Below are 27,575 nucleotides of genomic sequence, written 5' to 3'. Positions count from 1 at the left end.
AGGAGTTCGAGACCAGCCTGGCCAACATGGCTAAACTCTGTCTCTACTAAAAAATACAAAAATTAGGGCCAGGCACAGTGACTTACATCTGTAATCCCAGCACTTTGGGAGGCTGAGGTGAGCAGACCACCTGAGGTCAGAAATTCAAGAGCAGTCTGGCCAATATGGTGAAACTCTTATCTCTACTGAAAGAAAAAAAAAAAAAAAAAAAAAACCAGCCAGGTATGGTGGTGCATACCTGTAATTCTAGCTATTCAGGAGGCTGAGGCAGGAGAATCACTTGAATCTGGGAGGCAGAGATTGCAGTAAGCCAAGATCACACCACTGCACTCCAGCCTAACAGAATGAGACTGTCTAAAAAACCACCACCACCACCACCACCAAAAACAAAAACAAAAAAATTACCCAGGTGTGGTGGTGAGATTGCGCCACTGCCCTCCAGCCTGAATGACAAAGTGAGATTGTCTAGAAATAAAAATAGAAATAACGCATTGGAATCGAATCATTTTCTGTGTGCAAAACAAAAAAAAAGAAAAAGAAAAATTAGAAATAAAAACCAAACAACTCCATAAAGAACAAAATCTTATCAACAAACTCCAAATCAAATACAAACAAAGCAAACACTAAAGATCACTCTATCAAAAGTCTAGTGCTTCTAGTTGAGGTGTGATGGCTCATGCCTGTAATCCCAGCACTTTGGAAGGCCGAGGTGGGAGGGTCATGAGGTCAGGAGTTCAAGACCAGCCTGGCCAAGATGGTTAAACCCTGTCTGTACTAAAAAAAAACCAAAAAACAAAAAACAGAAATTACCCGGTGTGGTGGTGGGTGCTTGTTATCCCAGCTACTTGGGAGGCTGAGGCAGGAGAATCGCTTGAACCTGGGAGGTGGATGTTGCAGTGAGCTGAGATTGCGCCACTGTACTCCAGCCTGGGTGACAGAGCAAACTCTGTCTCAAAAAAAAAAAAAAAAAAAGAAAAGAAAAGAAAGAAACAGTCTAGTGCTTCTAGTGCTTCTAACAGAATGCAGTTTCTATTTTTTTTTCCCCTTGAGATGGACATTGGCTCATTGCAACCTCTGCCTTCCAGGTTCAAGCGATTCTCCTGCCTCAGCCTCCAGAGTAGCTGGGCTTATAGATGCAAGCCATCACACCAGGCTAATTTTTTGTAATTTTAGTAGAGACAGAGTTTCACCATGTTGGCCAGGCTGGTCTCAAGCTCCTGACCTTGTGATCCGCCCACCTCAGCCTCCCAAAGTGCTGGGATTACAGGCGTGAGCCACTGCGCCCAGCCAAGTCTAGTGCTTCTAATAGAATGCAGTCCTTTTCATAGTCACACTTAGGGTTCCGGAAAAAAAAAAAAAGAATCCATAGTTTAGAAATCAATAAAATAAGACACTTAAAATGTCCCTAAAATCATGGAGAATTCAAGAAAAACATGGGAGTAACAGGTGATGAATCTGCTTTTGGAAAAAGTTTCTTAATTATTCCTTCTTGCATATCTAGAAGTCTCTACTATTATACTTCCTACTTGACTTTATTTGAAGAGCCAACTCTGCTTGTGTGAAGTTATTTGAAGTGAAATACCTATTTTGTGCCTTAAAAAAAATCTTGGTATAGTAATTGATTAAAAAAAATCAATTTGAGGTCATATTGAAATATTTTCTTTTTTTTTTTTTTTTTTGAGACAGAGTCTCAGCTCTATCACCCAGGCTGGAGTGCAGTGGTGCAGTCTTGGCTTACTGCAACCTCCACCTCCTGGGTTCTTGTGCCTCATTCTTGTGCCTCAGTCTCCCAAGTAGCTGGACTACAGGCTCACCACCAGGCCCAGCTAATTTTTGTATTTTTAATAGAGACGGGGTTTCACCATGTTGGCCAGGTCTGTCTCTAACTGGCCTCAACTGATCTACCTGCCCTGGTCTCTCAAAGGGCTGGTATTACAGCCACTGCACCTGGCCATGTATTTTCAACTTTATTTAGGAAAAGAGCAGAGAACAATTGGGAAGACTCAACAAACAAACAACCCCACCCCCCCAAAAAAAAACAAAATAGAAAAACAAACAAAAAATAAGACCCTGTGATTTTAGACACCTCAAATGTCATGATTTATGTGAAAGCTAAGGACTCTATTAAGTAGTTAAAAATATTACTAACTACCCTTTATTCCAGAATTGAGTATATTTTTAATGGCCATTATACACAGAATTTGGTAAATTCCTTAAAGTATGTTATGAAAAATATAGTAGGTTACTTCTTACCCAAATAAATCACTACTTGACATTTAAGGAGAAAGTCAACTGAAGCCAGAGTAAGTCCCCTCCTGACATTCTTTGTCATGACTTTCAAGTAGTTTCTTTTCTTTTTTTGAGATAGGGTTTTGCTTTGCTGCCCAGGCTGGAGTGCAGTGGCATGACGAAGGCTCACTGCAGCCTCTGCCCCCCAGGTTCAAGTGATCCTCCCGAGTGGCTGGGACTACAGTCGTTCACCACTAAGCTTGGCTAATTTAAAATTAGTTTTGGAAGAGACAGGATTTTGCCATGTTGTCCAGGCTGGTCTCAAACCCCGGGGCTCATGCAATCTGCCCACCTTGGCTTCCAAACGTGCTAGGATTACAGGTATGAGCTATGATGTCTGGACCAGCAGTTTCAAATGGATGAGAAACATTCTGGCATAGACACATTGGGTCTTTTAAATTCTGACAAAACAGTCACAGGAGAGATGAAATATTTAGTAAAATAAAAAGTTCTACAGAAATGCTCAATGATTTTCAATCAAATAAGACTGTAACTGATAAAATGTTTCTGTCATGAAGTACCATTTCATAGTATTTTTTTTTTTTTTTTTTTTTTTTTTTTGAGACGGAGTTTCGCTCTTGTTACCCGGGCCGGAGTGCAATGGCACGATCTCGGCTCACCGCAACCTTTGCCTCCTGGGTTCAGGCAATTCTCCTGCCCCAGCCTCCTGAGTCGCTGGGATTACAGGCATGTGCCACCATGCCCAGCTAATTTTTTTTTGTATTTTTAGTAGAGACGGAGTTTCACCATGTTGACCAGGATGGTCTCGATCTCTTGACCTCATGATCCACCCGCCTCGGCCTCCCACAGTGCTGGGATTACAGGCTTGAGCCACCGTGCCCGGCCTTCATAGTATTTTTTAAAAAGGCATATAATTTTCTTAAACTGAGAGTGACTCACTTGAGGGAAAAGTCATTTAAGCTGACATATTAAATAGCCACTGCTTTACAGAGGACAATTTAACTATTGAATTATTAGAGTTTAGTATCTAAATGGCTAGTAAATGCCATCTCAGGGGCAAGAAGAAAATAAACAAAAAAGATTAAATGGCTAGTATAATACCTGAAAATAAATAAACTGGAAGCATCTGATTACACACTGTGATCCCAAAAATATTTAAAATAATAGATTTTTTTCCTCATGATTAGTAAAACATTTAAAATGTAAAACAAATTTTATAAAAAAGGCCTCCTAACTGAAGAAGGAAATCAATTTTAATTAAAAAAAATATATGAGGGCTCAGGCTTTAGGAAAAAAGCAGTAACAAAAGAACAAATGTTCTTTTGTTTCAATTACTTAGTCAAGGAGTAACTCTATGTAGGTTAAAAAAATGTTTTTATTTGGAGAATATATTTAAAACTCACTATAAAACAAAACCCAAGAACAAATATAACTGAACCTGAAAAGTAAACATTTAATTTTACTGCTTCCTATTTCTCTAGATCGATGTTAGCTAAACAGGTCACCTGTCACATTTTTAATGTCCTTTTACCAACATTTCCAATGGGTCTAATTTGGAAGGGAGTGTAGAATTACTCTGTGATACTTTGGAGGAATCTCTTACTGGCTACAGGATGGGACAATGAGTTTCTGAGCAGCTCTACAGAGTTTATCCATGCCCCATTGCAAAGGTGGCTAGTAAAGAAAGGAAAGGCATCAGATGCAGGTGATGGGAGCCTAGGCAGGATTGGCATTGAGAAGAAAAAGAGTGAACAAAAAAGGAAGGGAACAGTGAGGCAGGTATGCTGGGAAATTATAGAAAGAGCTCTATTAATAAACAGATCCCTTAACTTTGTGCCCCAAAATGGCCAAACCTCTGGAGCATTCCACAGAGAAAGTCAATTTTGTAAAAACTTTGTTACATGTCTGCTAGTAGTCTTCTGTTTGTGAATGAATAAAACTCTATTTAACAATTACTAATAATCACATCTTTAGTGCCACTGGAGGATTTAAAAATCATATACTTTGATATTTTCCAGTAGTTACAAGTCCTTATTCCTTTCTTAGTCTCACTTCTAAAATATGAGAATCGTTCCTTTTCTTTTTTTTGAGACGAAGTCTTGCTCTGTCACCCAGGCTGGAGTGCAATGGCACAATCTCAGCTCACTGCAACCTCTGCCTCCTGGGTTCAAGTGATTCTCCTGCCTCAGCCTCCTGAGTAGCTGGGATCACAAGGACCCACCACTACGCCAGGCTAATTTTTGTACTTTTAGTAGAGATGGAGTTTCACCATGTTAGTCACGCCGGTCTTGAACTCCTGACCTCAGGTGATCCGCCTGCCTTGGCCTCCCAAAGTGCTGGGATTACAGGCGTGAACCACCACGCCTGGCTCATTTTCTTAACTAAACTGAAAGTCATAAATCAGTTCTGAAATCATAATGGCATTACTTATCTTAAGCTACCCAAATGAGGGGTTAAAGGTTTGCCATAAATAGTGATTTTCCTGAATGACATCTAACTATTCAAATAAAGAAAATGTTTAAAAAATTTATTTGTGGGTACTTAAAAACTAAATTATCATTAATTTAAAGTCTTGTCAATTTTGTTCTTTATTGACCTCAAAAAGGCATCAATACAGATATCTGTTGACTGGAAGAACACTGAACTAACTGTTGGCTACATTTAAAAATCATGACAAAATTAAATTGAGTAAGTGAAGATATAGTTAAGAGGCTGACAATGAAGTAGAGATGGCCAAATCTTTGATAGGACCACATGCTGTTGCTTTCTATTTTTGATTCCATCTGAATCACAATAAGAATACACTGACCACCACATTAGAGTCATTTTCTATACAACAAAGTATAAGTATTAGAGAGTACTAACAAATACTTCATACCATGGAATGCAAAAAGGAGAACAGCATTCTTTCATCATAAGTAGAATCTTGCTGGTCAAAGAATATATGGAGGACAGAAATTTCATGAGACACAATGATAAGGTGATTACTAAAATATGCATTATGAGAGGTAAGAATAATCTAATAATCGCTTGAAAAAATCTATTACCTGGTGTTTGGCAACTACAATTATCTGAAAGAAAAACAAACCTAAAAGTTCTCACAGAATTCTGTGAAGATTTTTTGCAGGGGAGGGATTAAGTGGAAAGGGGACAATGCACTTGCAATGAAGTTTGACTTCTACGTGAGCAAGACATCTTTAATGTATTTTAAAAAAAGTTATTTAAAAAGAACTCCAATTTATAACATTTTCCCACTAAAAATCCAAAGCTAAGACATTTTACTCATGTCAAACATGCCACTTCTCAGCAGTATTTTTGGTCACCTGCACTCACAATTTATAAAAATAAATTTAGTTTATTGCTTCAAGGAAATAAAGGACAACCACATTTTCCAAACTGTTATAAAAAGAATTATAGAAAAAGTATTAAGAATAAAAATAGAATTATTAAATTCTAGTGACTTCCTAAATTAGATCTGCTCAGTTTGCCTTATCTAACCCAGGTTAACCTACTGACAACTTCCCACCTGCAAACATAGGAACAGGTATGCTCTTCTTCTGGAGTCCCTAGCGGACATGTGATAGCTAGTAACAAAAGTCGCATGAGAAAAACTGAAGTTTAATACTTAAAATAACCAAGTGAACAAAAGAAACCAGGAACAGAAAGTAAAGCCTCTAGAAGAGGCACTGCCAATTTTTAGCAATGTCCATGTATTTTAACCCTTGGATGTTAAAAATCCAATGTTAAGTATAAATTTTAGTTTGGGGAAAAATTACATCTAGTCTTTAACCACACAAGTGTTCTTTGGTTTACCTTAAAAAAAGAATATTTTATTCAGTTTAACATATAAGCAAACATATATTCATTTATTTTCTTTTTGTTGCTACTCTCCTGCACTCTCTCACTCATTTGTTTCAGTGGACAGGAAACGCACCATATCCCCCTGCCTGGATGGGTGTTTTTGGAGAAGCACAAGCATATAGACTAAAATCCTCTGTTTGGAAACCAGCCCGATTCAAGGAGGGTTCTGATGCACTGCGGTGAATTTTTGGCAATGAGCGGGCCAGCAGCTCAATAGAGGCGAGAATCTACAAAAAAAAAAAAAGAAAAAAGAAAAAAAAAATAAAAAAAATAAAAGAAATAAAGAAAAAAGAAAAAAAAAAGAAAGAAGAAAAGAAAAAGAAAAAACAGAAAGAAGAATGAAAATCTGGGTGGCATAAATTTTTAAAAGTCCCATCACACTTTACCAGAAAGCGCCTGAAATCTTACACAGTTTTCAGTATTGTCATAAATGCTTGCAAAAATATATGTAACAAAACTGGTATTTTTTCTTAAAAAGAAAATTATCTCTGTAAATTAAATCGGGAGAGTAATTCACAGTTAACTTTTATTTATATTTTAGATCATTTGTTAGTCTGGAAACAGTAAATAATAGAAATTTAAAACAAATTTTATACCTTTTTGTTACAGACCACAAGTCTCTTTTGGGAAGAAGATAGAGCATAAATAAGTAAAGCAAAGCACTATATGACTATCTCTAAACAGAACTACCACAGCTACTTGCCCTTTAAAGAAACCTAGCAATGTTTTACATACACCTAATTTTTTTTTTTGAGACAGAGTCTTGCTCTGTTGCCCAGGCTGGAGTGCAGTGGTGCAATCTTGGCTCACTGCAACCTCCACCTCCTGGGTTCAAGGAATTCTCCTGCCTCAGCCTCCTGAGTAGCTGGGACTACAGGTGCATGCTACCACGCCTGGCTGATTTTTTTTTTTTTTTTTTTTTGTATTTTTAGTAGAGACAGGGTTTCATCATGTTAGCCAGGACGGTCTCGATCTCCTGACCTCGTGATCCACTCGCCTCGGCCTCCCAAAGTGCTAGGATTACAGGCGTGAGCCCCTGTGCCTGGCTACATACACTTAATTAAAAGCAGAACCGCAGGGACCTAGAGTGATAGTAGCACCTGAGAACTGACAGGTGACAACCCAAGCGCAAAGACAGGAGAACTCTACATAAAATGTAGAAATAAACATATTTTAAGGTATAAAGAAACAGGTTATATCCTTGAAGGCATATGGCATGATAATGCATGTTCATAATCAGGAAACATGTGTTTAAAGGGCTTGGCATAATGCCTGGCCTATAATAAATACTCAACAAAACTTCAGCAGCTATTATTATTACCTGTTATTGTCCTGATCTACCAATTTTTTTTTTTTTTTTTTGAGACAGAGTCTTGCTCGTCACCCAGGCTGGAATGCAGTGGTGCAATCTCGGCTCACTGCAACCTCCGCTTCCTGGGTTCAATCGATTCTCCTGCCACAGCTTCCCGAGTAGCTAGGATTACGGTGTACACCACCACACCCAGCTAATTTTTTGTATTTTAGTAGAGACTGAACATGGGGTTTCGCCATTTTGGCTAGGCTGGTCTCAAACTTCTAACCCCAGGTGATCTGCCTGCCTTGGACTCCCAAAGTGCTGGGATTACAGACATGAGCCATTGGCCTGGCCGAAATTTTTTTTTTTTTTCAGATGGAGTTTCACTCTTTGTTGCCCAGGCTGGAGTGCAGTGGTGTGATCTCAGCTCACTGCAACCTCCACCTCCCCGGTTCAAGTGATTCTCCTGTCTCAGCCTCCCGAGTGGCTGGGATTACAGGCACCCACCACCATGCCCGGCTAATTTTTGTATTTTTAATAAAGACGGGGTTTCACCATGTTTGCCAGGCTGGTCTCAAACTCCTGACCTCAGGTGATCCTCCTGCCTCGGCCTTCCAAAGTGCTGGGATTACAGGCGTGAGCCACCACATTCGGCCGAAAATTTTTTTAAAGTTAAACTTTTTTAAAAAAGTAATCTTTATGATGATTAATACATGACAAAGAAGCAGTTACAAAAAATTTTAAATTTCAAGTATAGCATGCAAATAAAAATTAAAATACTATAGAAATGTATAAAGAGTACAAGGCTCTTAAATCCTGCCCTCCAGGGATAACCACTGTTAAGAGTCTATACTTGCTTCTGTATCTTTTTTTTTTTTTTTTTGAGACGGAGTGTTACTCTATTGCCCAGGCTGGAGTGCAGTGACACAATCTCAGCTCACTGCAACCTCTGCCTCCCAGGTTCCAGCGATTCGCCTGCCTCAGCCTCCCAAGTAGCTGGGATCACAGGCGTAAGCCACCATACCTGGCTAATTTTGTATTTTCAGTACAGATGGGGTTTCACAATGTTACCCAGGCTAGTCTCGAACTCCTGACCTCAGGTGATCTGCCCACCTCGGCCTCCTAAAGTGCTGGGATTACAGGTGTGAGTCACCATGTCCAGCCTCTTCTGTAACTTTTTAATGTATGAAAATAGAGCCTACTTGTACAACCTTTTAAAGTATTGGGCTGGGCACTGGGGCTCATGCCTGTAATCCTAGCACTTTGGCAGGCCGAGGCAAGAGGATCACTTGAGCCCCGGAGTTCAAGACCAGCCTGGGCAATATAGTGAGACTCTATGTTTATTAAAAAAATAAACAAACCCAAAAACCAAAAAGAAAATTAGTTGGGTGTGGTCCTGAGCACCTGCAGTACCAGCTACTTGGGAGGCTGAGGTGAGAGGATTGCTTGACCCCAGCAGTTTGAGGCTACAGTGGGCTATGATCATATTACTGCACTCCAGCCTGGGCAACAGAACAGACCTTCCCTATTTAAAAAAAAAAAAAAAAAAAAAGGTATCATACTACATTTTGTTTTCTGTTTTGTCTTCTTTTTCTCTCACCAATATCCATGTCATCAATACAAATCTAACTTACTCTTAGTGTCTTTTTTTCTTATTATAGTAAACATTGTTATATATATCTGAATACTTAACAAAATAGGTTATAAAGCACAGATTTTTAGAATTATTTTGAATTTATGGATTCTACCAAGTTCTTCCAAAATGCTGAACAATTTATACTGCCACCAAATCTTTAAAATTTTAGAAAGTATGCTCTTCCTCACTTCCCACCATTGTTACCAGTGCTGGATATTACCAACCTGAGAGGCAAAATTAAAATGTATTTCACTGTTGTGTGTCTTTGCATTTTACTGACTGCCATGGAAATCTTTACACCTTTTCCTAGGTTCATTCACTATTTGTATTTCTTACGTGAATCACCTTTCATATTCTCTTTGCCCATTTTCTATTGATTGTCTTTTACTTATTGATTTGTAGGAGTCCTTTGTATATTATAAACATTTGCTTTTTGTTCTATATGCTACAATTATTCTCTTTATCTTTCAATGTTATTTTTCTATATAGAAGTTAAAAAATTTTTAACATACTCACATCTGCTAATTTTTTCCTGTATACCTTCTGAATTTTGTCTATTAAGAAAGTCTTTTCTACATCAAAACTATAAAAATGATTTCATATTTTATAGTTTTTTTTTTTTAAAACATATAGATCTTTAGCCATATACAATTTATGTGGCACATAACAGTATGGTGTGAAAAGATCCTGTAATAAAAATCTTAAAATAACACAAAAGGGATAGCCTCCAATAATCTGGAAAGTTCATATATGGACTTCCTTTTCTGAAACCACGTAATTAATGAAATGTTATAATTAGAAGTATGAGTTAAGCATTTTGCCCCTTTTAATATCATTTAAAAAGTGGGCCTAAGGATGTACTTTGCATTATTAATGTCAATCAACCATGCTAAGAAACCTGAGCACTATGATGTGAAAAGAGAACATGGGACAGGGTCATGCAGCACTGGTCTCTCATCAGGACAGGCTCAACCCAGAGGTTTCCTGACTTAGAAAACAAACAAACAAACAAACAAAACAAAAAATAAAAACTCTTCCTCAAAGGAACAGTAACTTCACACCCTGGTAAATGAAACTTACATCTACCCACCCAATCACTTAGCTTCCCTTTTCTTCTCTTAGGCAACAGCCTGAGAGACTTGTTAAAACCATCAATTCTATCTTCTTTAATTCTTTAGAGAAGAATAAAATTTTTTAGATTTAAAAATAAAGGATGAGTGAATCTCATTCCTTAACAGTGACTTCTGTCTGAGTTAGCTAGGACTGGGTATTCAAAGGCCTAAGAGTTCATAAATGAACACTCCAGTAATTATGGTAGCAGGGTTACTATTGGAGACAGGACTTCTCACTAGAAACTGTACTGATTTATTGATTTATCAAGGCTTTTTTTTTTTTTTTGAGACAGAGTCTCACTCGGTTGCCCAAGCTGGAGTACAGTGGCGCAATCTCGGCTAACTGCAACCTTCACCTCCTGGGTTCAAGCAATTCTCCGTCTCAGCCTCCCAAGTAGCTGGATTCACAGGCTCCTGCCACCACGCCTGGCTAATATTAATATTTTTAGTAGACATAGGGTTTCACCATGTTGGCCAAGCTGGTCTCAAACTCCTGACCTCGTGATCTGCTTGCCTCAGCCTCCCAAAGTGCTGGGATTACAGGTATGAGCCATTGTGTCCAGACCAAGGAATATTTACCCAGTGCTATCAGGAGCTCCCTAAGTATCAGAAAACACTGCATTTATATTACAATATCTACTACAGCTTAACTCTGTAAGCTAGTTGAGGTATTTAGTTATAGTTGTGCGGTTTTTTTTTTGGAGACAGAGCCTCGCTCTGTTGCCCTGGCTGGAGTGCAGTGGCGTGATCTCAGCTCACTGCAGCCTCCACCTCCTGGGTTCAAGCGATTCTCATGCCTCAGTCTCACAGGTAGCTGGGATTACAGGCTCCTGCCACCATGCCCAGAGAATTTTTGTATTTACGTAGAGATGGGGTTTCACCATGTTGGCCAGGCTGGTCTTGAACTCCTGACCTCAGGTGATCTGCCCCCCTTGGCCTCTCAAAGTGCTGGGATTATAGGTGTGAGTCACTGTGCCTGGCCTTAGTTACAGTTCTTTGTGAGACTTACTAACTTAAGGCTTTATCTTTCCAGTATGGAATTAAAAAAAAGCAATGAGTTATCAAGAGTTAGGTAAAGGCAGGTTGAGCTGACAACTACCTTACTGCCTTTTCTTTTTTGTGCCCATGCGGAAATGCCCCTCAAAAAGACCTAGTATTAAAGGAAAGCTTAGAATCTTTATTTTACCACTAAGAAGAAATAAAGCAGTGACTGGTTCACAAAATCTGGTCTGTGGACCACCAGGGTAACCACGAAGTCAAACTATTTTTGTAATAACAATTAAGACATTATTGCCTTTTTTACTGTCGTTATTTTACAAGTGTAGGTAGAGCTCTTCAATAATTTTTAAATGTGTAAAAGGGTTCAAAGACTGAGAAGTCTGAGAACGCCTGATAAATGCAAAGTCTTTCTGAATATTTTGTATTGGGACCCCAAATTTCTAGGTGTACCAATGCTCAACCCTCATGAAACCATCTTAATGTGTTTACTTGTCTGGAGTCTGCACATAGAATCCAAACTCATGAAATACAGACTGTGTGCCCAAAAAAGTGCTCAGAAATCTGTCTATAAATATTAGTCTGTTCTTTTGGGTAGCATGAAGCTTTCTCTTACTTGTGGAAAGAGTGGTCTCTCATCTCTTTTCTTTTTGAGGCACTCTGCCATTAATCTCTTCATGGCTTTTGGACAGTTACTCCGTACCTTACTGAGATCTGGAGATAGGTATCCTCGTCCCACCATGAAAATTATCTGGAAAGAGAGAAAAAAAAAAAAGGCAAATAATTCAACCTTGTAAACAAGTTGAAAAATATACTTCACATTCACTGAAAACACAATAAATTGTGCACTTACAGCTTACGATGTATGTATTACACCTCAAGAGAATGTTATAAAAAACTAATGCCACATCATGATTGTGGGGAACCCACACAAGTAGCTGCAAGCTCAAATCTTCATGATCCCTGGACCGTGGCAAAAGTTCTCTAATTGCTCCCCTGCTTTTGATCTCTCCTTATCCAGTCCATTTTCCCACTCACAGGGTAACCATCTAAAACAGATCTGACAGTGCCTCTTCTTTAAAAAAATATATTTATTCAGCACATCTTGTTGTTGGACATTGTGGTAAGCCCTTTATATATGTGTAGCGAAAACCAAGGAGGTTAACATTTTCGCAGTTGTTTTGCCATCTGCATTTTAAGCCCTTTTATTGTGGAAACACTAATGGGCCATTTGGTTTCCTACCCCAGAGGAGGGAAGGAGAAGCCATTAGGAGCTAAAATCTTCTGTTTAATGAAGTAAAAAGGCTTGTCTTCCCTGGGTTCAGAGATTTAGAATTTTTTCTAATTTCTTAATTTCCTAATATTTTGCCTCTTTTGAGGGCAGGCAGAGATAGATGTTAGGAGTCTTGAGACTCAGGGAGGACAGCCTGAGAGAAGGGCTTTTGATCTTAGCGGGAATAGGTCCAACAGGGGCAGAGTAGAGGCTAAAGTGGAGAAAGTCTGTAAGAGATCCCTGCTAGAGGGCAGAGCTGATGAATTTTAGAAATGGTCAAGCTTGATATATTGTGTTATTTCCTGTTTGCTGCTGTAATGACTCTTCACTGCCAGCCTTTAGTAAAGCTTTGATTGCAATGTGGTCTCTATATGGTAGAGGTTAAAGATGTACCTTGGAAAGAGATACTGAATTGAGGAGAGAACAGTTTTCTTCCACAATGCCCCCTACTGAAGCCACACCATCGTATCATCATCATTTTAATGGAAGATAGCAGTCTTAGAATTCTGGGAGCTCGCCCGCTCATGCCTGTAATCCCAGCACTTTGGGAGGCAGAGGCAGGTGCATCACGAGGTCAAGAGATCGAGACCATCCCGGTCAACATGGTGAAACCCCGTCTCTACGTGCCTGTAATCCCAATTGCTCAGGAGGCTGAGGCAGGAGAATTGCCTGAACACAGGAGGCGGAGGTTGCGGTGAGCCGAGATCGCGCCATTGTGCTCCAGCCTGGGTAACAAGAGCAAAACTCCGTCTCAAAAAAAAAAAAGAAAAAAAAAAAAGAATTCTGGGAGCACAACCTGGAATAATACCTTGGAGCAACAGGTGATAAGCAACACCCAGAAGAATGTAAAGCACTTCAAACAGAGGTCTTCTAAGTTGAGAGAAAGGATCTGGAGTGCCTATAGTCATATATTATGGACAGCAATTCAGGTATTCTTACTTGGCTATCAATGGAAAAGGTAGCCCTGAAAGGCCAAAAAGTTTGGGACATTTGGATACTAGATGTCATCTAATTTAATCCTCAAAAAAAGAATTCTACAAGGTTGGTATTGATCCCATTTTACAGATAACGAATCCAAAGCTCAAATAAATTAACTTGCCTGAGATAATAGGATTTGTAGAGAAATCTACACCGATACAAAGCTACTTTTAACTTTTTTACTGCTGTTGCTCCTACTCTGCTTGTAATGCCCTCTCTGACCCTGCTCTAGCTACCTGAAATCCAGATGAATCAAGGCCTAACTGAAAGGTAACCAGGCTTATCATACCTTTCTTTACATACGTGGAAGTAATAATGGTCTTCCTTCCCACCACTAGCTATGATAATTATTTATTGCCTTGTATGGTTATTAACCTTTTTGTGATAGGTATCTTATCTAAGTTCTCCAATGAGACTATGGGTGCTTGTAAGGCAGAGAGATTGTGACTCATACATACATATTTAAAAAAAAATTCTTAAAAAATATCTATAACACCACCACCTCCAGTATTTAACATAACCTTGTGGACACAAGAGGTTTTCAATGTTTATTCATTAAGGTAAGTGATAACTTTTTGCTAGTAGATTAGTCATGTCATGTATCTATAGCCTTTAAATTGGGGTCAAGTATCACCAGGGTTACATGAAGACTTTACCAGAGGTATAAAGACATGGTGTTTTTTTTTTTTTTTTTTTTTTTTTTTTTTTTAAATTTGAGACAAAGTCTTGCTTTGTTGCCCAGGCTAAAGTGCAGTGGTGCGATCTTGGCTCACTGCAACCTCCCCTTCCTGGGTTCAAGCAATTCTCCTGTCTCAGCCTCCAGAGTAGCTGGGATTACAGGTGTGCACTGCCACACTCATCTAATGTTTGTATATTTTTTTTTTAGTAGAGACAGGGTTTCACCACGTTGGCCAGACTGGTCTCAAACTCCTGATCTCAAGTGATCCACCCACCTCAGCCTCCCAAAGTGTTAGGATTACAGATGTGAGCTACCATGCCCAGCCAACATAGTGGTTTTAAGGGAATTAATTTCTACAACCATCAACTTACTCATATCCCCTTTGAAAAAACTGATTTGCCAGAGAACCACTCAAGTCTCAAGTGGAGGTTTAACACTTATCCTCCTTTCCCATTCTCCCTGTTATAACTGCCCTTCTACCACTTTACAAAAGCCACACCTTTTACCCATGTGTAACCTAAATATAGTACACATTGTCCCAGGGCGTAAAAACCTCTGGGGCAACAAAGAGACATTTCCAAATACTGGTGTCGAACTGGGCTCACACAAACGGGTAACAAGTCTGTCGTTTCCAAATCTTTACTTTCAAAAATATTAGTTGAAATGTCAGCTGAGCTTTTAAAACATTTTTAATGACAAGTTGCTATGTAAATTTTGGTACTTTATAGGAATGAGCTCAAATGATTGAGTGATACAGTATGCGGCAAGGAATTAAAATCAACCTTGCTCAAAGAGAGAGCTACCCTTTGCTCTTGGATCCTGGGAGGTAATCACTAAGCCCTTGAAATGTTCTGCCTGATCAGAGTGTCTATTTATCTGGGGGCCATGGGCCACACCAGATAGTCTAGGCTAACAATGTGATTTACAGAAAGGGTCTGGGGTATGTGGCATCAGCTTGACCTCTACAGGAGCTGTAAACTAAGGTCAGCATCGCAGGTGGTCAACCATATCTATGTGACTGAACTGCAATAAAATCTCTAGATTCCAAGTCTCAGGTGATTATCCCCTGTTTGGCAATAATCCATGTATCTTGTCACACACTGCTACTGGAAGCTCTGTCCACAACCCCACTGGGAGAGGGTGACAAAAAGCTCCTGAATTTTGTCTTATAAATCTCTTAAAAGAACATTCCCGAAATTTGTCCTGTAACTCTCTTCCCTTGTTAATTTTAATTTGTATTCTTTCATTGTAATAAACTGTAACTGTGACTCTAACAGCTGTCAGTGAGTCTTGAGCAGCTTTCATTGAGTTTTCAGTGAGTCCTTTTAACAAACCTGAAGCTGGGTCTTGGGGACCACTAAACTCTGCATGTCGAGGGGACCACAAAACTCCTGCCTTTCTCATCTTATAATTTAAATACAATTTCTCAGTACTTACCTCTTTAGAAATGAAATAAGGAATGGATCAATACTAAGTCCTAGTATCTAGTGTCCTAACGGAAGAGTTGTATTTATCCACAGATAGATACGTTAATTGAAGGGAAAGGAAAAGTCCATGTCATTCATTAAGATACATATTTCCAATATAATTTTACCTTCTAATTTTCCATATACAAAACTTACATGTTGCTTTCATCAGTTATATGTTACTTGTAACAATAACATAATTCAGAATTAAGAAAATAATAATCAGAGCTTGAAGTTACAATTTTGTAAAATTCTAAATTTAAACATATACACATTTTTATTGCAGAGTTGTAACTTAATAAACAAAAGGCTTTAAAACATACAAATATGTTACATTAGGATGAAGTTCTGTAAGAGAAACAATACAAATAGTTTGAAGAGAAAAAAAGAACCATGTAAAACTTCCAGAAATTAATGAAGAACTTCAGTATTTTTTAATAGGCATAAAACCAGTATGGTTTTTAGATTTGAACGCATACATTTCAAAAAGAGAGAGATATATGTATCTAATATTATAGTCTTACTTTAAAATGTTAATAGAATATACCGGAAATCACATTCTTTGCAATTATTTAAACTTAAGTTAAAAACTTTTAGATGCCAACTTAAAAAATGTAAAAGGAGGTAAGCAGTTTTTTCAAGATTCTTTCAGGAGGAATGTGAGAAAAAAAATTGAAGACAACTCTCATGTTTTTATAGATCCCACAGAATTTAGTTAGGGCAGAGCACAAAGCAGGCAACCTTCACTATCTGCTGGGGTGGGGTGCAGAAGCTGACTGATGAAGAAACAGAAGAAAAAAGGGAAAGTTTTTCCTGGATGTTATTCATGGACAGAAGATTCATGTGGCACATACACTATGAAATCAATACCTCGGCTTGAAATTCTGGGACTGGTTCTTCATAAGTTCAATCCACGCTCAGCACTCCTGGCATCTCGACCCTGTCATTCACTCCATGGTATTACTGGAGCACATGTCTGCTCATTTTCAGTATCGCCCCCAGCATGACCTCAACAGAACTGCCCATGCCATTAAGAGCAGAGCCTATGTTTTGTTTTATTCATTTTGAATCCCTCTATATCCCATAGTACTTTGCATTAGTTGGTATTAAAAACATTTTCTATTAAAATAATTTGCCTGTTGATAAGAGACTGGTACTTGCTTCCTGTTTCTTCAGATCTTGTGCTTAGAACCTGCCACCATGCTGTGAGAAAGACCAGTGAAGAGGTCCTCCAAGACCTTCGAAGAGGTCTGCAAGGAAAGGCTCGTGTGGAGAGTAACTGAGCTTCGAGCTTCTAGCTAGCACCAATTTGCCAGGCATGTGAATGAGCCACTCTAGAGTGGATTCTTTTAACAACCAGTCAGTCTACTCTAGTCAATACGGGGTGAAACAGATTAGAACCTTCCTTACTGAGAGCAGCCCAACCTACAGATTAATATTTTAAGCTACCACATTCTGGGTGGTTTGTTATGCAGCAATTATAACTGGAATACACTTGAAATAACGAATATATGCTATTTATTCTTCTAAGAAGACACAGCAATTCTGCTCCAAGAAAAGAGAGCCATGAAGGTATAGTCAATATACCTAACTTAAATGAGCACATTATTAAGTCCAATTTACAAGAGAAAGCGCACTGAAGGAAGGAAGAATAGGGTGATTAATAGAGAGAAAAATATTGGAATGAGAAAGAGGGTGGGGGGATGACCATGTGATTTACCAGACTTTCAGTGCTAGGGTAAATAAAGGTAAAAAGGCATACTGCTTTGAAGAGGGCTAAGAGATCTATTTTAGAAAAGAATCTGATTTTTGAAGCTGGAAGAAATTCTTTAGCTGAATTCTCTTATTTTTGGGGTGATTGAAAAAAGAAAAAAGGCTGGGTGCAGCGGCTCATGCCTGCAATCCCAGCACTTTGTGAGGCTGAGGTGGGTGGATCATGAGGTCAGGAGTTCGAGACCAGCCTAGCCAATGTGATGCAACCTCAGTTCTACCAAAAATACAAAAAAATTAGCTGGGCAAAGTGGCACGTGCCTGTAACCCCAGCTACTCAGGAGGATGAGGTAGGAGAATCCCTCAACCTGGGAGGCAGAGGTTGCAGTAAGCTGAGATTAGGCCACAGTACTCCAGCCTGGGTGACAGACTAAGACTCCGTCTCGGGGGAAAAAAAAAAAAAAAAAAAAAGAAAGAAGAAAGGAAAAAAAAAGATACCCAGAGAGGTAGGTAGACCAGGTCATGCAAATCTGGAGTCCAAGGCCTGCCATTACATCACATTGCTTTATCAACTCTGCTCTGAATTTACAGGCAAAATCTGCCACCTCAGATTATGGGCATGAGAGTCTAGGGGAATGGTATTCGCATTGCACAGTAAAGAATATTCCTGGATTCTTAAACAGATGTCTAATCTGAGAGCCATAAAGATCCAAGTATAGAGACAGCAAAAGAAAAATCAAAGGATGAATGGAGCAATACCTGGGGCAACTTCATTGAGGATGGCCATAGTTAACCCTTCAAAATGTGGAGTTTCATAGAAAGTACTATTTGACGAAAGTAAACTAGAGGGTAATGAAGCAGAATGGGGGTAGTTGTAAGAGGATATCGTTCTTTTACCTCCTTTTTCTCCATTAAATACTTAACCTGGTTTCAGACTAGCAAATTCCAGAAGGTTCTAACTATACTATTAGAAAGAATTAACTAGTAAAGGCCTTACCCTTCTGTTGGTCACACACTCCTCTCATGGAGAGTAAGCCCTTGCCACATCATTTATTATACTCCCATGGAGGACAAAGCACCTAAAATGCCAAGAAGTGGATGAGTGTAGAACTCTGGGATGCTTTTATCCGTATTTTGGAGATAATACTTGTTTCTATATTATAATTTTATTATTGTATTAAAATAAACGTATTCACTGACAAATGAATTTCATCCAGATTTTAGGTTCATAAATTTTTATTAATTTGTAGTCTATATGAGAAATCAACTGAAACTAAACTGAAAATCCATAGTAATTCCTCCAGAAAAATATTATGTACAGGAAAAGTGAACATGGTACAGGATGTTATGCTGTATGATTGAATTAATAAGACTGTAAAAGGTAGAGCATATGAAGCTTGTAAATTAGAGACCATTTGGCTACCCAGGCTTCCATCGTCAAATCAATCATTTCAGTGATCTATATCTATCACAAGTACAGTAAGTACAATGTTTCAATTATGTTCTTTAGAAATTTCAGTCCATCCTGAATCTAAGTTTCATGCAGGCTTAAAACATCAGATCCAAAGTCATGTTATTTCATACTCAAAGCTAAGACTCAATATTCTAAAGCTATGAAGTAGTTAGAAAGGCCAACAGCAACTAAAATTTAGTTTTATAATGAACTGGGCAGAAATGTAGCCGTTTTTAAAAATCATCAAACACAGTCAAGACCATTGTTGTGTAAGGGCCATATGATGATTCAACAAGCACACACACAAAGTTCATGGTAACTTAAGAGATTATTTCTCTGATATCACAATAGGTGAAGTGAGAAAGCTACTCAGAGCTAGCACCAAAACGACAGAGTTGAGCTCTTGACAAAACAGACAAATCACTTAAATGAAGCAACACATTTATATACAAAAAATACAGTTTCGTCAGGTTGGGAAGCTATGATGAAATACTGAAAAAGCTTGCACTTAAAAAAAGCTATTTAGATTGGTGACTCTCAACTTTGGTCTATATTGGAATCACCTGGGAAACAGAAAAAAAATGCAGGTGAGTGGACCCTTCCCCATTTAATTAGAATCTGCTCCAGTATCTCCGTTTTTAAACAAAATTCCCAGGTGATTCTGGGGCAAATCATAGCATAGAGTCTAAATATTCTTTAATCGAAGTTTATGTGGTCAACTGGTGTTTTCTATTAACAGTATAACTCCTGTAATCTCTCTACACACACTCACAAACCTTTTAAAATACAGAGTTGTCCAAAGTAATTTTAGTAAAGACAATTCATTTTTCTTGGCCAATTTTAAAAGTCTAAGCGAGCTTACTGAGTCAGAGAGAGAAAAAGCTAAGAGTTCCATGAGGCTATGTTAGTACCTTTTGGAAGGTAAGGGACAGGGAACAGGAACTTAGCAAGGAAAGAAGTAAAAAATTACCCTCCAACTAGAATTCTCATTATAGAAAATAATCAAAGCATGATTTCTTCCATTTACCTAGTTTTAAAAATTAAAGAAGTCAAGAAATCTTAATAATTTTAAAAGAATTTAATATAAAAAAAGCTCATAGCTGAGTACCTGTTCTGACAGCACAATCTATGATACAGCGAAAAGTTTCAAGCCCAGATGCTACAGTAGCAGAGCTCATTCGTCTAATTGTGCTATAGTCAAGAAATACCCATTGTTATATCTGTAGTTTCTAGTCAGAAAGTCAGGCATTTTATTCCATTGTAACATTTATGGCTGATATTTTGAGAAAAGGACTTACATGTTGTTATTACTGCCAAAAGTATACAAACGATTTCTAAAACTGCTAAAAAAAACCCCAAAAAAACAAAAACCAAGACATTTATCTTTCATGCTTACTCACGACTTACCACTTATTTTCTAAAACTAACTGGAGCCTTGTATAAAGATGGTAAAATAAACACCAAGAGGTGGTAAATATTTACCTGGTCCCTGTTGTTGATGTTTGAATAAGGTAACTGTCCGGTCATCAATTCATACAGAACAATCCCAAATGCATATACATCTGACTGAAAGCTGTATGGATTTTTATCTTGCATTCTGATGACTTCTGGTGCCTATTAGAACATACAAAGAAAAACGGTCTAGTTAATTCTTCCCTTCAACTGAATAAAGACTGAAAAAACACACTACTGTAATTCCTAGTCATGCTTTTATCACTAAAACACCTGTCTAATATGTAATCAATTCTCTTGATAGTCAAAGAAATACAACTGATTAAGATGAAGAAAAAAAGCCCTCTGCTCTATAAACTCAGAAAGAGACAGTATAAGCAGAGATTTTGTATTGTATTACTAAGATTTTATAATTTAGTAATTATTGAGGCAATTTCTTTCTGCACAAAATACTGTAAATGTCATTTGAATTATTCCTATGACTTACCCTATTAGAATCAGTTCCCAGTTCCCATTCCCGATTCAGCAAAAAAATATTAGACTTATGGTTATAAGATGCTTGGAAGCAGCACAATTATTGTAGTAACTGTCTTAGAATTTAAGTTTTCTCACTGGTACAAACAACTTTTCTCATCTCAGGACACCTTAGAAAATAATGATAGAATTTCAAGACTGATAAACTCAAATCCCCTTTCAAGCTATGGAATAAGCATATGGTATAAACATGCCATGGATACTTTATTAAAAGCAAGACAGTGGGTAGATTTAGTAGAAGATGGTATAAAGAATCTTTTGGCTGCTGCTTTTGGCGCAATGAAACAATCATATTTTCTATATTTTTAGTCATTGTATTGCACAGATTTCTTATTTACATAAAATACAGTAAACAGTTGGTAAAGTATTAGCTAAAAAGAGTTCTTCTTTCACCTTGGGTCTTCTGTATTGTTTCATTTGGAAGGAAGTAAAATGGCAGTATATTAATGAAAAGTTTGTGACAATGTCAATTTGACAGCGAAAGTGGTACTAACTGTGCAAAAATGGCTGAGAGATCTGGGACAAGATTCCCGGTTATTGGTCTGGGAAAGGCAGGCATCTCATAAGGAGAGGCAGTAATGGCACTCAGCAACAGCTGCAAATGAGAATGACCCGTAGAGCCTTAAACCCCTCAACATTCACACTACACTCCAGTCCAATCATATAACATAAGAGTCTGGGGGTGGGACCCAAACATTAATTAGTCTTTAGAGCTCTCCAGATGATTCTAATGTCCAACCAAAGTTGAGAACCACTGATGGAAGATCTGTGGGATGTCCTGAAGAAAGCGAGAGGATGGAAATGAAGGAGAAGATTGTGTCTACTTGCCTTTGTCATACATTTTGTTCATAGTTGCTTTTAGTAATACAGTACAAAATAAAACACATATGACTGTGATGTAATGAGCAAGCCAGAACACTGAGAGGTTGGTATGGCAAAGACATAATTTTCAAAGCCTGAACCAATTTTTGTGAGAGATGGAGTAGAAATCAGATGAATTTTTTTTTAAATTTAGTTTTATCTCATACTGTTAATGTTGTTAGTAGAGAGTTTGATGAAAAGTTGCACGTCACCTATTTTAAGAAATGCATGACGAATCTTCAATTTAGTGATTTAATTTGTAAAAGCTCTCACAAAAGTTTCTTTCTCTTCTAAGACATAAATAAAACAAAGTTGAGAAGAATGTTGTATATAATTCAGAGGACCACATAGCCTTAGTTGTGACCAAACTCTTCTCTCCTATGATACTGATGTTCTGTATTTGTTTCTGATGGCAGTATCAACCGAGGATTGGTTTAACAATGAAGGGGTACTGTTGGCTATTATTCTCTTGTCTAAAACTCAGCGTGGAAGAATAAAGGAAAAACCCATCTACACAGGTATCAACAAAAAAAATTATAAGAAAATATAAAACTTTATGTATAATAATCTACAAACTGTATAAACTAAGATTTTTGAAAAAGTAAGGACAAAACTGGAGACCTGATTGAGCATAACTTTCCCATACTAGTTAAAAATGAACATACTTTAAAAGCATGTGACATTGTTTATAATCTTAAGTTTTACAATTTCAACACTGAAAATCTGTTTTCCCTCATCTTTTTAGGATACACTGCCATCTTTTTCATAAAATGTGTATGCCTTAACAAAGGTGCCAGACATCAGATTATAGTTATTAATTTCCTTTCACTTACAATTATTAAACAGTTAAACATATGTTAAATAATGAAAAAAATCCAGCTAACTCCAATCACCAAATCTTAGAAACAGAAGAGGCATTTGAAATCTACTAGTCCAACTCAACATTTCAGATTAAGAGACTAGGAGGTTAAGAAACTTGCAGTTTAATGGCCAAATAGGGTACCAGAAAACAGATCTTCTAACTTGAAGTCCAATGTTCCATCTTGCCACTTGCCCTAATTCCACTTACTGTCGTAATCATAGCTCAGTTTAACTCTAGGTTTATTTTGACAAACGGAGTCCTAACTTGGACTTCCCTTTTTGGAAACTGCTACACACAGTTTGTAGCTTTGAAAGCCCTTACAACTATTCTGTTTCTATCAGGGTACTCTGAATGTCTTAGTGCAGATTAAGTTATTTAAAGCTTAGAATTGCACTAAGATGTTTGGGAAAGCTTATATCAGCTTAGAGCTGTGGTTTTCAAACTTCTCAGTCTCAGGGCTCTTTTTCACTCCTAAAAATTATTAAGGACCATAAAGAACTCTTGTTTATGTGGATTACGCCTGTGGATAGTTATCATTAAAATTTAATGGAGAAAGTAAACTATTAATTCATTTAACTACCTAAATAATAACAAGTAGATGTTAACATAGATCATCCATTTTTAATGAAAACAACTATTATCAAAAACAAAAAAAAAATTTACTAAGAAGAATAGTACTACAATTATCCTCTTTTTATGGTTTAGAGGTGGGGTCTCACCATGATGACCAGGCTGGTTTCAAACTCCTGGGATCAAGTGATCCTCCTGCCCCAGTCTCCCAAGTAGCTGGAACTATGGGCTCAAGCTACCATGCCTGGCCTGTGATTCTTTTCAATGTCTAGCTTAACAGCAGCCCACTGGATTCTCATAATTGCTTCTGCACTCAATCTGCTGCAATGTATTGTTTTGGTTGATGGATATAAAAATAATCTGGTCTCATAAAGGGAAGACCTTGCTGACCCTCTAAAATGGTACGAGGGACCCTTTTAAGAATGCTGTTTCAGGGAATGATTCATATGACTGACCTTTCCACAACTTGCTCCCACTGCACTGAAGTTTTAGTTCTCTTCTTTTAGAACTTCTCTTTCTTCTTTTCCACAAAGCAAAAAACAGGAAGAAAGAGAAAGAAAAAGCTATGCCAAGACAGCACAAGGCTGACTGTTAATCTACCTCTCATTTGTCTTTTCCAGATGCCCCATAATTATGAGATCCTTTCTAGTCTAAAGGAAGTAACTTTCCAATTTAGGCTTAAATAAGATTGTGAAACAGCTTCTCTGTTAAAAGGAGCAGTTCTCTTAGTAAAACCATAATAATGGCTGTGGATCACACCGGCCTTAAATTCCACATCTGTTTTTTTTTTCAACAGGGTACACAGAACATTTTGAACACAAAATATTTTAAACAATTTTGAATAAAATATGAAACACTGTGTATAAGACATATATTTTTGTTTGAAGCACACTGAAACTGGTTTTATAATACTCAAGGATAAAGAAAAAAGTTAAAAAATCTATTTATATAAAAAATAAGAACATTGATTTCTGTGAATACTGGGAACTATGAAAATACTGTAATTGAAACCTTCAATGACTTTGTAGTAACTCAGCAGCATCTTAGGGCCAAAAATTTAATCAGTGGAAAAACAGCCTCAATTCTTACCATCCACAAAATGGATCCAGACAACTGTTCAAACTGATGGGACCCACTCCATCGGGATTTCACTGTGGCTAGACCAAAATCACCTATTTTTACTGTGAGGTCTTCATGAAGAAATATATCTGAGGTGTAGTAAGTAAAGGAAAACAACAGATCTCATTTTCCTATCAGAGCAAGCATTATGAAGATTTAAGGTAAGAGATCTAATTTCTATAATTCTGTAATATGATATTCTCTAAAACATACTACTTCATCTTTCCTTTTAAAGTAAGTATGTCTAAAACAATGATTAGTTCTATTTAGCCTATATAATCTTCTTTTAAGATTTTTGGGGCTTTAAATGTGCTAAGATGAGGTGAGATGCTTTCCTAAGTTTATGAGAAAACATGAAACTTTCCCATTAGATTTTAGCAATGTAGGCCCAGATATTCTCTTGGCACCACTGGGCAAGCTATAAAGGCTCTTCATTGGAATGAAGATGCTGGCAGACAGTATCTTAGTCTGCACTTAGGGAAGAAGAAATATTATATTTTTTTCACCTCATTGTTAGCCTTCAGCTATATTTCAACTACCACTAAGCAAAGTCAGAGGTCTGAAAGGGACTAGTAGATAGCTACAAAACTATCAGTTTTATAGTGCTGACAAAATGTAAGCTAGTGGTCAAAAAATCCTACTACTGGAAAGACTTTTGATGGATTTTCTTGTAATGTTCAGTCGTTGAGAAACCAAAAGCAGGCTGTAGTATCCTGCTCTCCTATACATGCATGCACAATCCTTTATTAATTCTCTTTACAGTATATCAAACTTAGCATGAAAACTGTTTTTACATAATGTGAAGACAAAATGCAGAAGAAAAAGTCAGGATGCTTTCAAACTTCGCAGACAAATTTCAGGAAGGATACTATTACTCTTGAGGTCTCTGTGGATGATTGACTTGGCGTGTAAGTAACTGAAAAACAAAACATCATTTTAACCTGAGCAGGGCTAAAGGACTATGGCCTCAAAATCTATAGAACATACTTAGGGGTGTAAAGGCTTATTTAGAATCATGATACAACTGGAAATTGTACATTGTGATAAACCCTTCACAGAATATTAAAATAGACTATAAATGAATTTAAGATTACAGGAACATATCACTATAATGGTATAGTCAAAATCTTGTTTTCTATTAAAAGACTTTATCTTTTACTAGTTACCAATACAAACCTTTCACTCCAGTCAAGCCTATTTATCCATGTCCCTTAAATATATCTTGATATTTAATCCCACCACTGTGTTCAATGCTCCCCTCCTATACCCATCCCTCCAAATTAGCTTTCATTCTATTTTCCACCTATTTATATCCATCCTTTATGACTGAATACAAATTCTACCTCCTGAGTGAAGCTTTCCCATGACTAACCCAACTGAAAGTGATCTTTCACTGTTCCGCTTATGTAGTAATCATCATAATAATGGCTTGATTAATGTGTTTTTTCAATGTGCCTATGTTCACTTCTATTTGGAATGTAAACTAGAACATGCAGTTTGATAATTAAAACTATTTTTAAAGGTAGTTGTCGTATACTCTTAAAATATCTTCTTAAAACTACCGAGGAGAAATCTCTCTAAAATGACCATAGTGGGTCTATTTTAAAGTCAATGATAACTTTAAACTTATCTATGTTACCCCTAAAAACTGCTTTAGCTACATACATTCATTAAAGGGCTGTGTTTTTTTTTTTTTGAGACAAAGTCTCACTCTATCACCCAGGCGGGAGTGTAGTGGCACAACCTTGGCTCACTGCAACCTCCACCTCCTGGACTCAAGCGATCCTCCTGTCTCAGAAGGGTGGTGTCTTGTTTATTTCTTTGTATACCCAGTGCTTAGTATGTGTGGTAAGTATTCAATAAATATCAACTGAATAAACTACAATAAGAGACATATAATGTGCTAGTCAAGGTTATTTTTCTTAATTGAATACTGGAGAGAATAGATACGACATTTCTGAAATCTGACAACCATCATTAGAAAATTTTACCTTAAAATGAGAACTTAAAATCCAAATGGCATAATCAAAATCATGCAATGAACACTGTTAAAAATGGAAGATTTGCAAATAACTAAAATTATTCATGCTTTCTCATCTTCATTTAAACTTCCTTATTCTTACCAACATCAAAATTTTAGAAGTATTTTCTAAATTTTCATTTCAAATTACTATTTATCCAAAGTAATCCCTTCTCCAATTACTATTTCCTATCACAGTTTATTTTCTTCATAGCACTTACTACAATTGAAATTTATCTTGTTATGACTTTAGGCCCAGTGTTCTACATCACACTGTCACTCTTTCATTGAAAGAAAATGTGATGTCAGTTATAGGTCTCACTGCTTAAAAAGTTCTGCAGTGACATACAAAGTTAAAAGCTGGTGGAAGCTTTAAGATGGGGAGATCTTGTCTCCATTAGAAAGAAAGGGGGATAAATGATGACGGGGTTGGTTGGTGAGCTAGGTCCTGCACTCAGAGACCTGGGATCTAGTACACAGCAAATGCGTTGGTCTTTGAAAGGAGGTTCTTTTTCCTGCAAGACTTAAAAACAAAAACAAATGGGCTTCAACCATATGAAAATATAGAGGCATGTTGAAGTTAAAAGAGGGGAAGATAAAGGTGTTCTCCAAGGGATGGTGTTAATCCTTTCAACAAATTTGATGCGAAGGAATATAGCAAGAATAAAGTAGATAGAAATGTAACTGGGGAGGGTGAGGAGAGAAATTTTCTGATGAGGAAAGTACTAGATAATTAGCAAGATAAAAATGTGATCGGGGAGCTAGTGATATAACCAGCACAGAAGTTACATAGCATAAATCTATTATAGGCTGAGTTGCGTAGCTGCAACCTGTAATAACACTTTATATTTGTGTAATCCTTTATAACTTACAAACTGCTTTCTTAATTTTTATCTCACTGAATAATTCTCTTTCTGTAATCCTTCTGTAATAAAAAGCAGCAAAAAGTAGAAGTCCAGGTCTGTAGAATGAAAGACTGGAAGGAAAAGGGACTCTAATCCTCCAGATAGAGAAATGGGATGAGAAACAACCCAATCCCTACATAACATAATGTTTCACAGTAATCACTACCCTAAATAATTCTATACAGGCAGACATAAAACATAATTTCCTAAGCATCACCCAGTTACAATGAAAAATGCCAAAAACAAACAAACAAACAAAAAAACCCAGAAAACAAAAAACCCACAAAACTGTTTAGGGGTAGGAAAGGGAATAAATCAACTTTACTTTGGCTATAGATGATACAGAAGTCAATCCATTAATTAGGATAATTAGATTGGACCTCCCTCTCTCCTCCGTAAGATGTTAAGGAGAGCATTACAGGTTTACAAAAGTACTAGGAAAGAACAAACATGCTATCAACCAAATGAACAACACATTCTCTTGACAGGTCTTACAGTCTTATTCCTTGAAGAAAAAGTGTTTACCTGTAGAACCATTTAATCT

The 27,575-nt window shown here is 37.3% G+C and overlaps 1 protein-coding gene across 6 annotated transcripts in view; it reads right to left on the bottom strand.

Annotated features, from left to right (window-relative positions):
- BRAF (B-Raf proto-oncogene, serine/threonine kinase) overlaps window positions 1–27,575 on the bottom strand; it is a 204,611-nt gene that overhangs the window by 10,090 nt on the left and 166,946 nt on the right. For 4 of the 6 annotated variants that reach the window (XM_032275803.1, XM_032275798.1, XM_032275801.1 and 1 more), the window contains 5 exons: window positions 24,976–25,022; window positions 24,077–24,195; window positions 20,191–20,322; window positions 11,766–11,900; window positions 6,185–6,338 (listed from right to left, as the gene is read on the bottom strand). In XM_032275803.1, the coding sequence (XP_032131694.1) occupies window positions 6,185–6,338; window positions 11,766–11,900; window positions 20,191–20,322; window positions 24,077–24,195; window positions 24,976–25,022 (587 nt within the window). Of the gene's footprint in view, window positions 1–5,075; window positions 6,339–11,765; window positions 11,901–18,252; window positions 18,335–20,190; window positions 20,323–24,076; window positions 24,196–24,975; window positions 25,023–27,575 lie in introns of those variants that run through there. The other 2 variants (XR_004268214.1, XM_032275799.1) reach the window with 2 other exon arrangements.

Source organism: Sapajus apella, unplaced genomic scaffold (assembly GCF_009761245.1).
Source record: "Sapajus apella isolate SASKATOON/1434 unplaced genomic scaffold, GSC_monkey_1.0 scaffold7, whole genome shotgun sequence".
NCBI classification, from domain to species: Eukaryota; Metazoa; Chordata; class Mammalia; order Primates; family Cebidae; genus Sapajus; species Sapajus apella.
The sequence above is the reverse complement of the archived record's forward strand: the minus strand, read 5'-3'. Positions and strand labels throughout refer to the sequence as shown.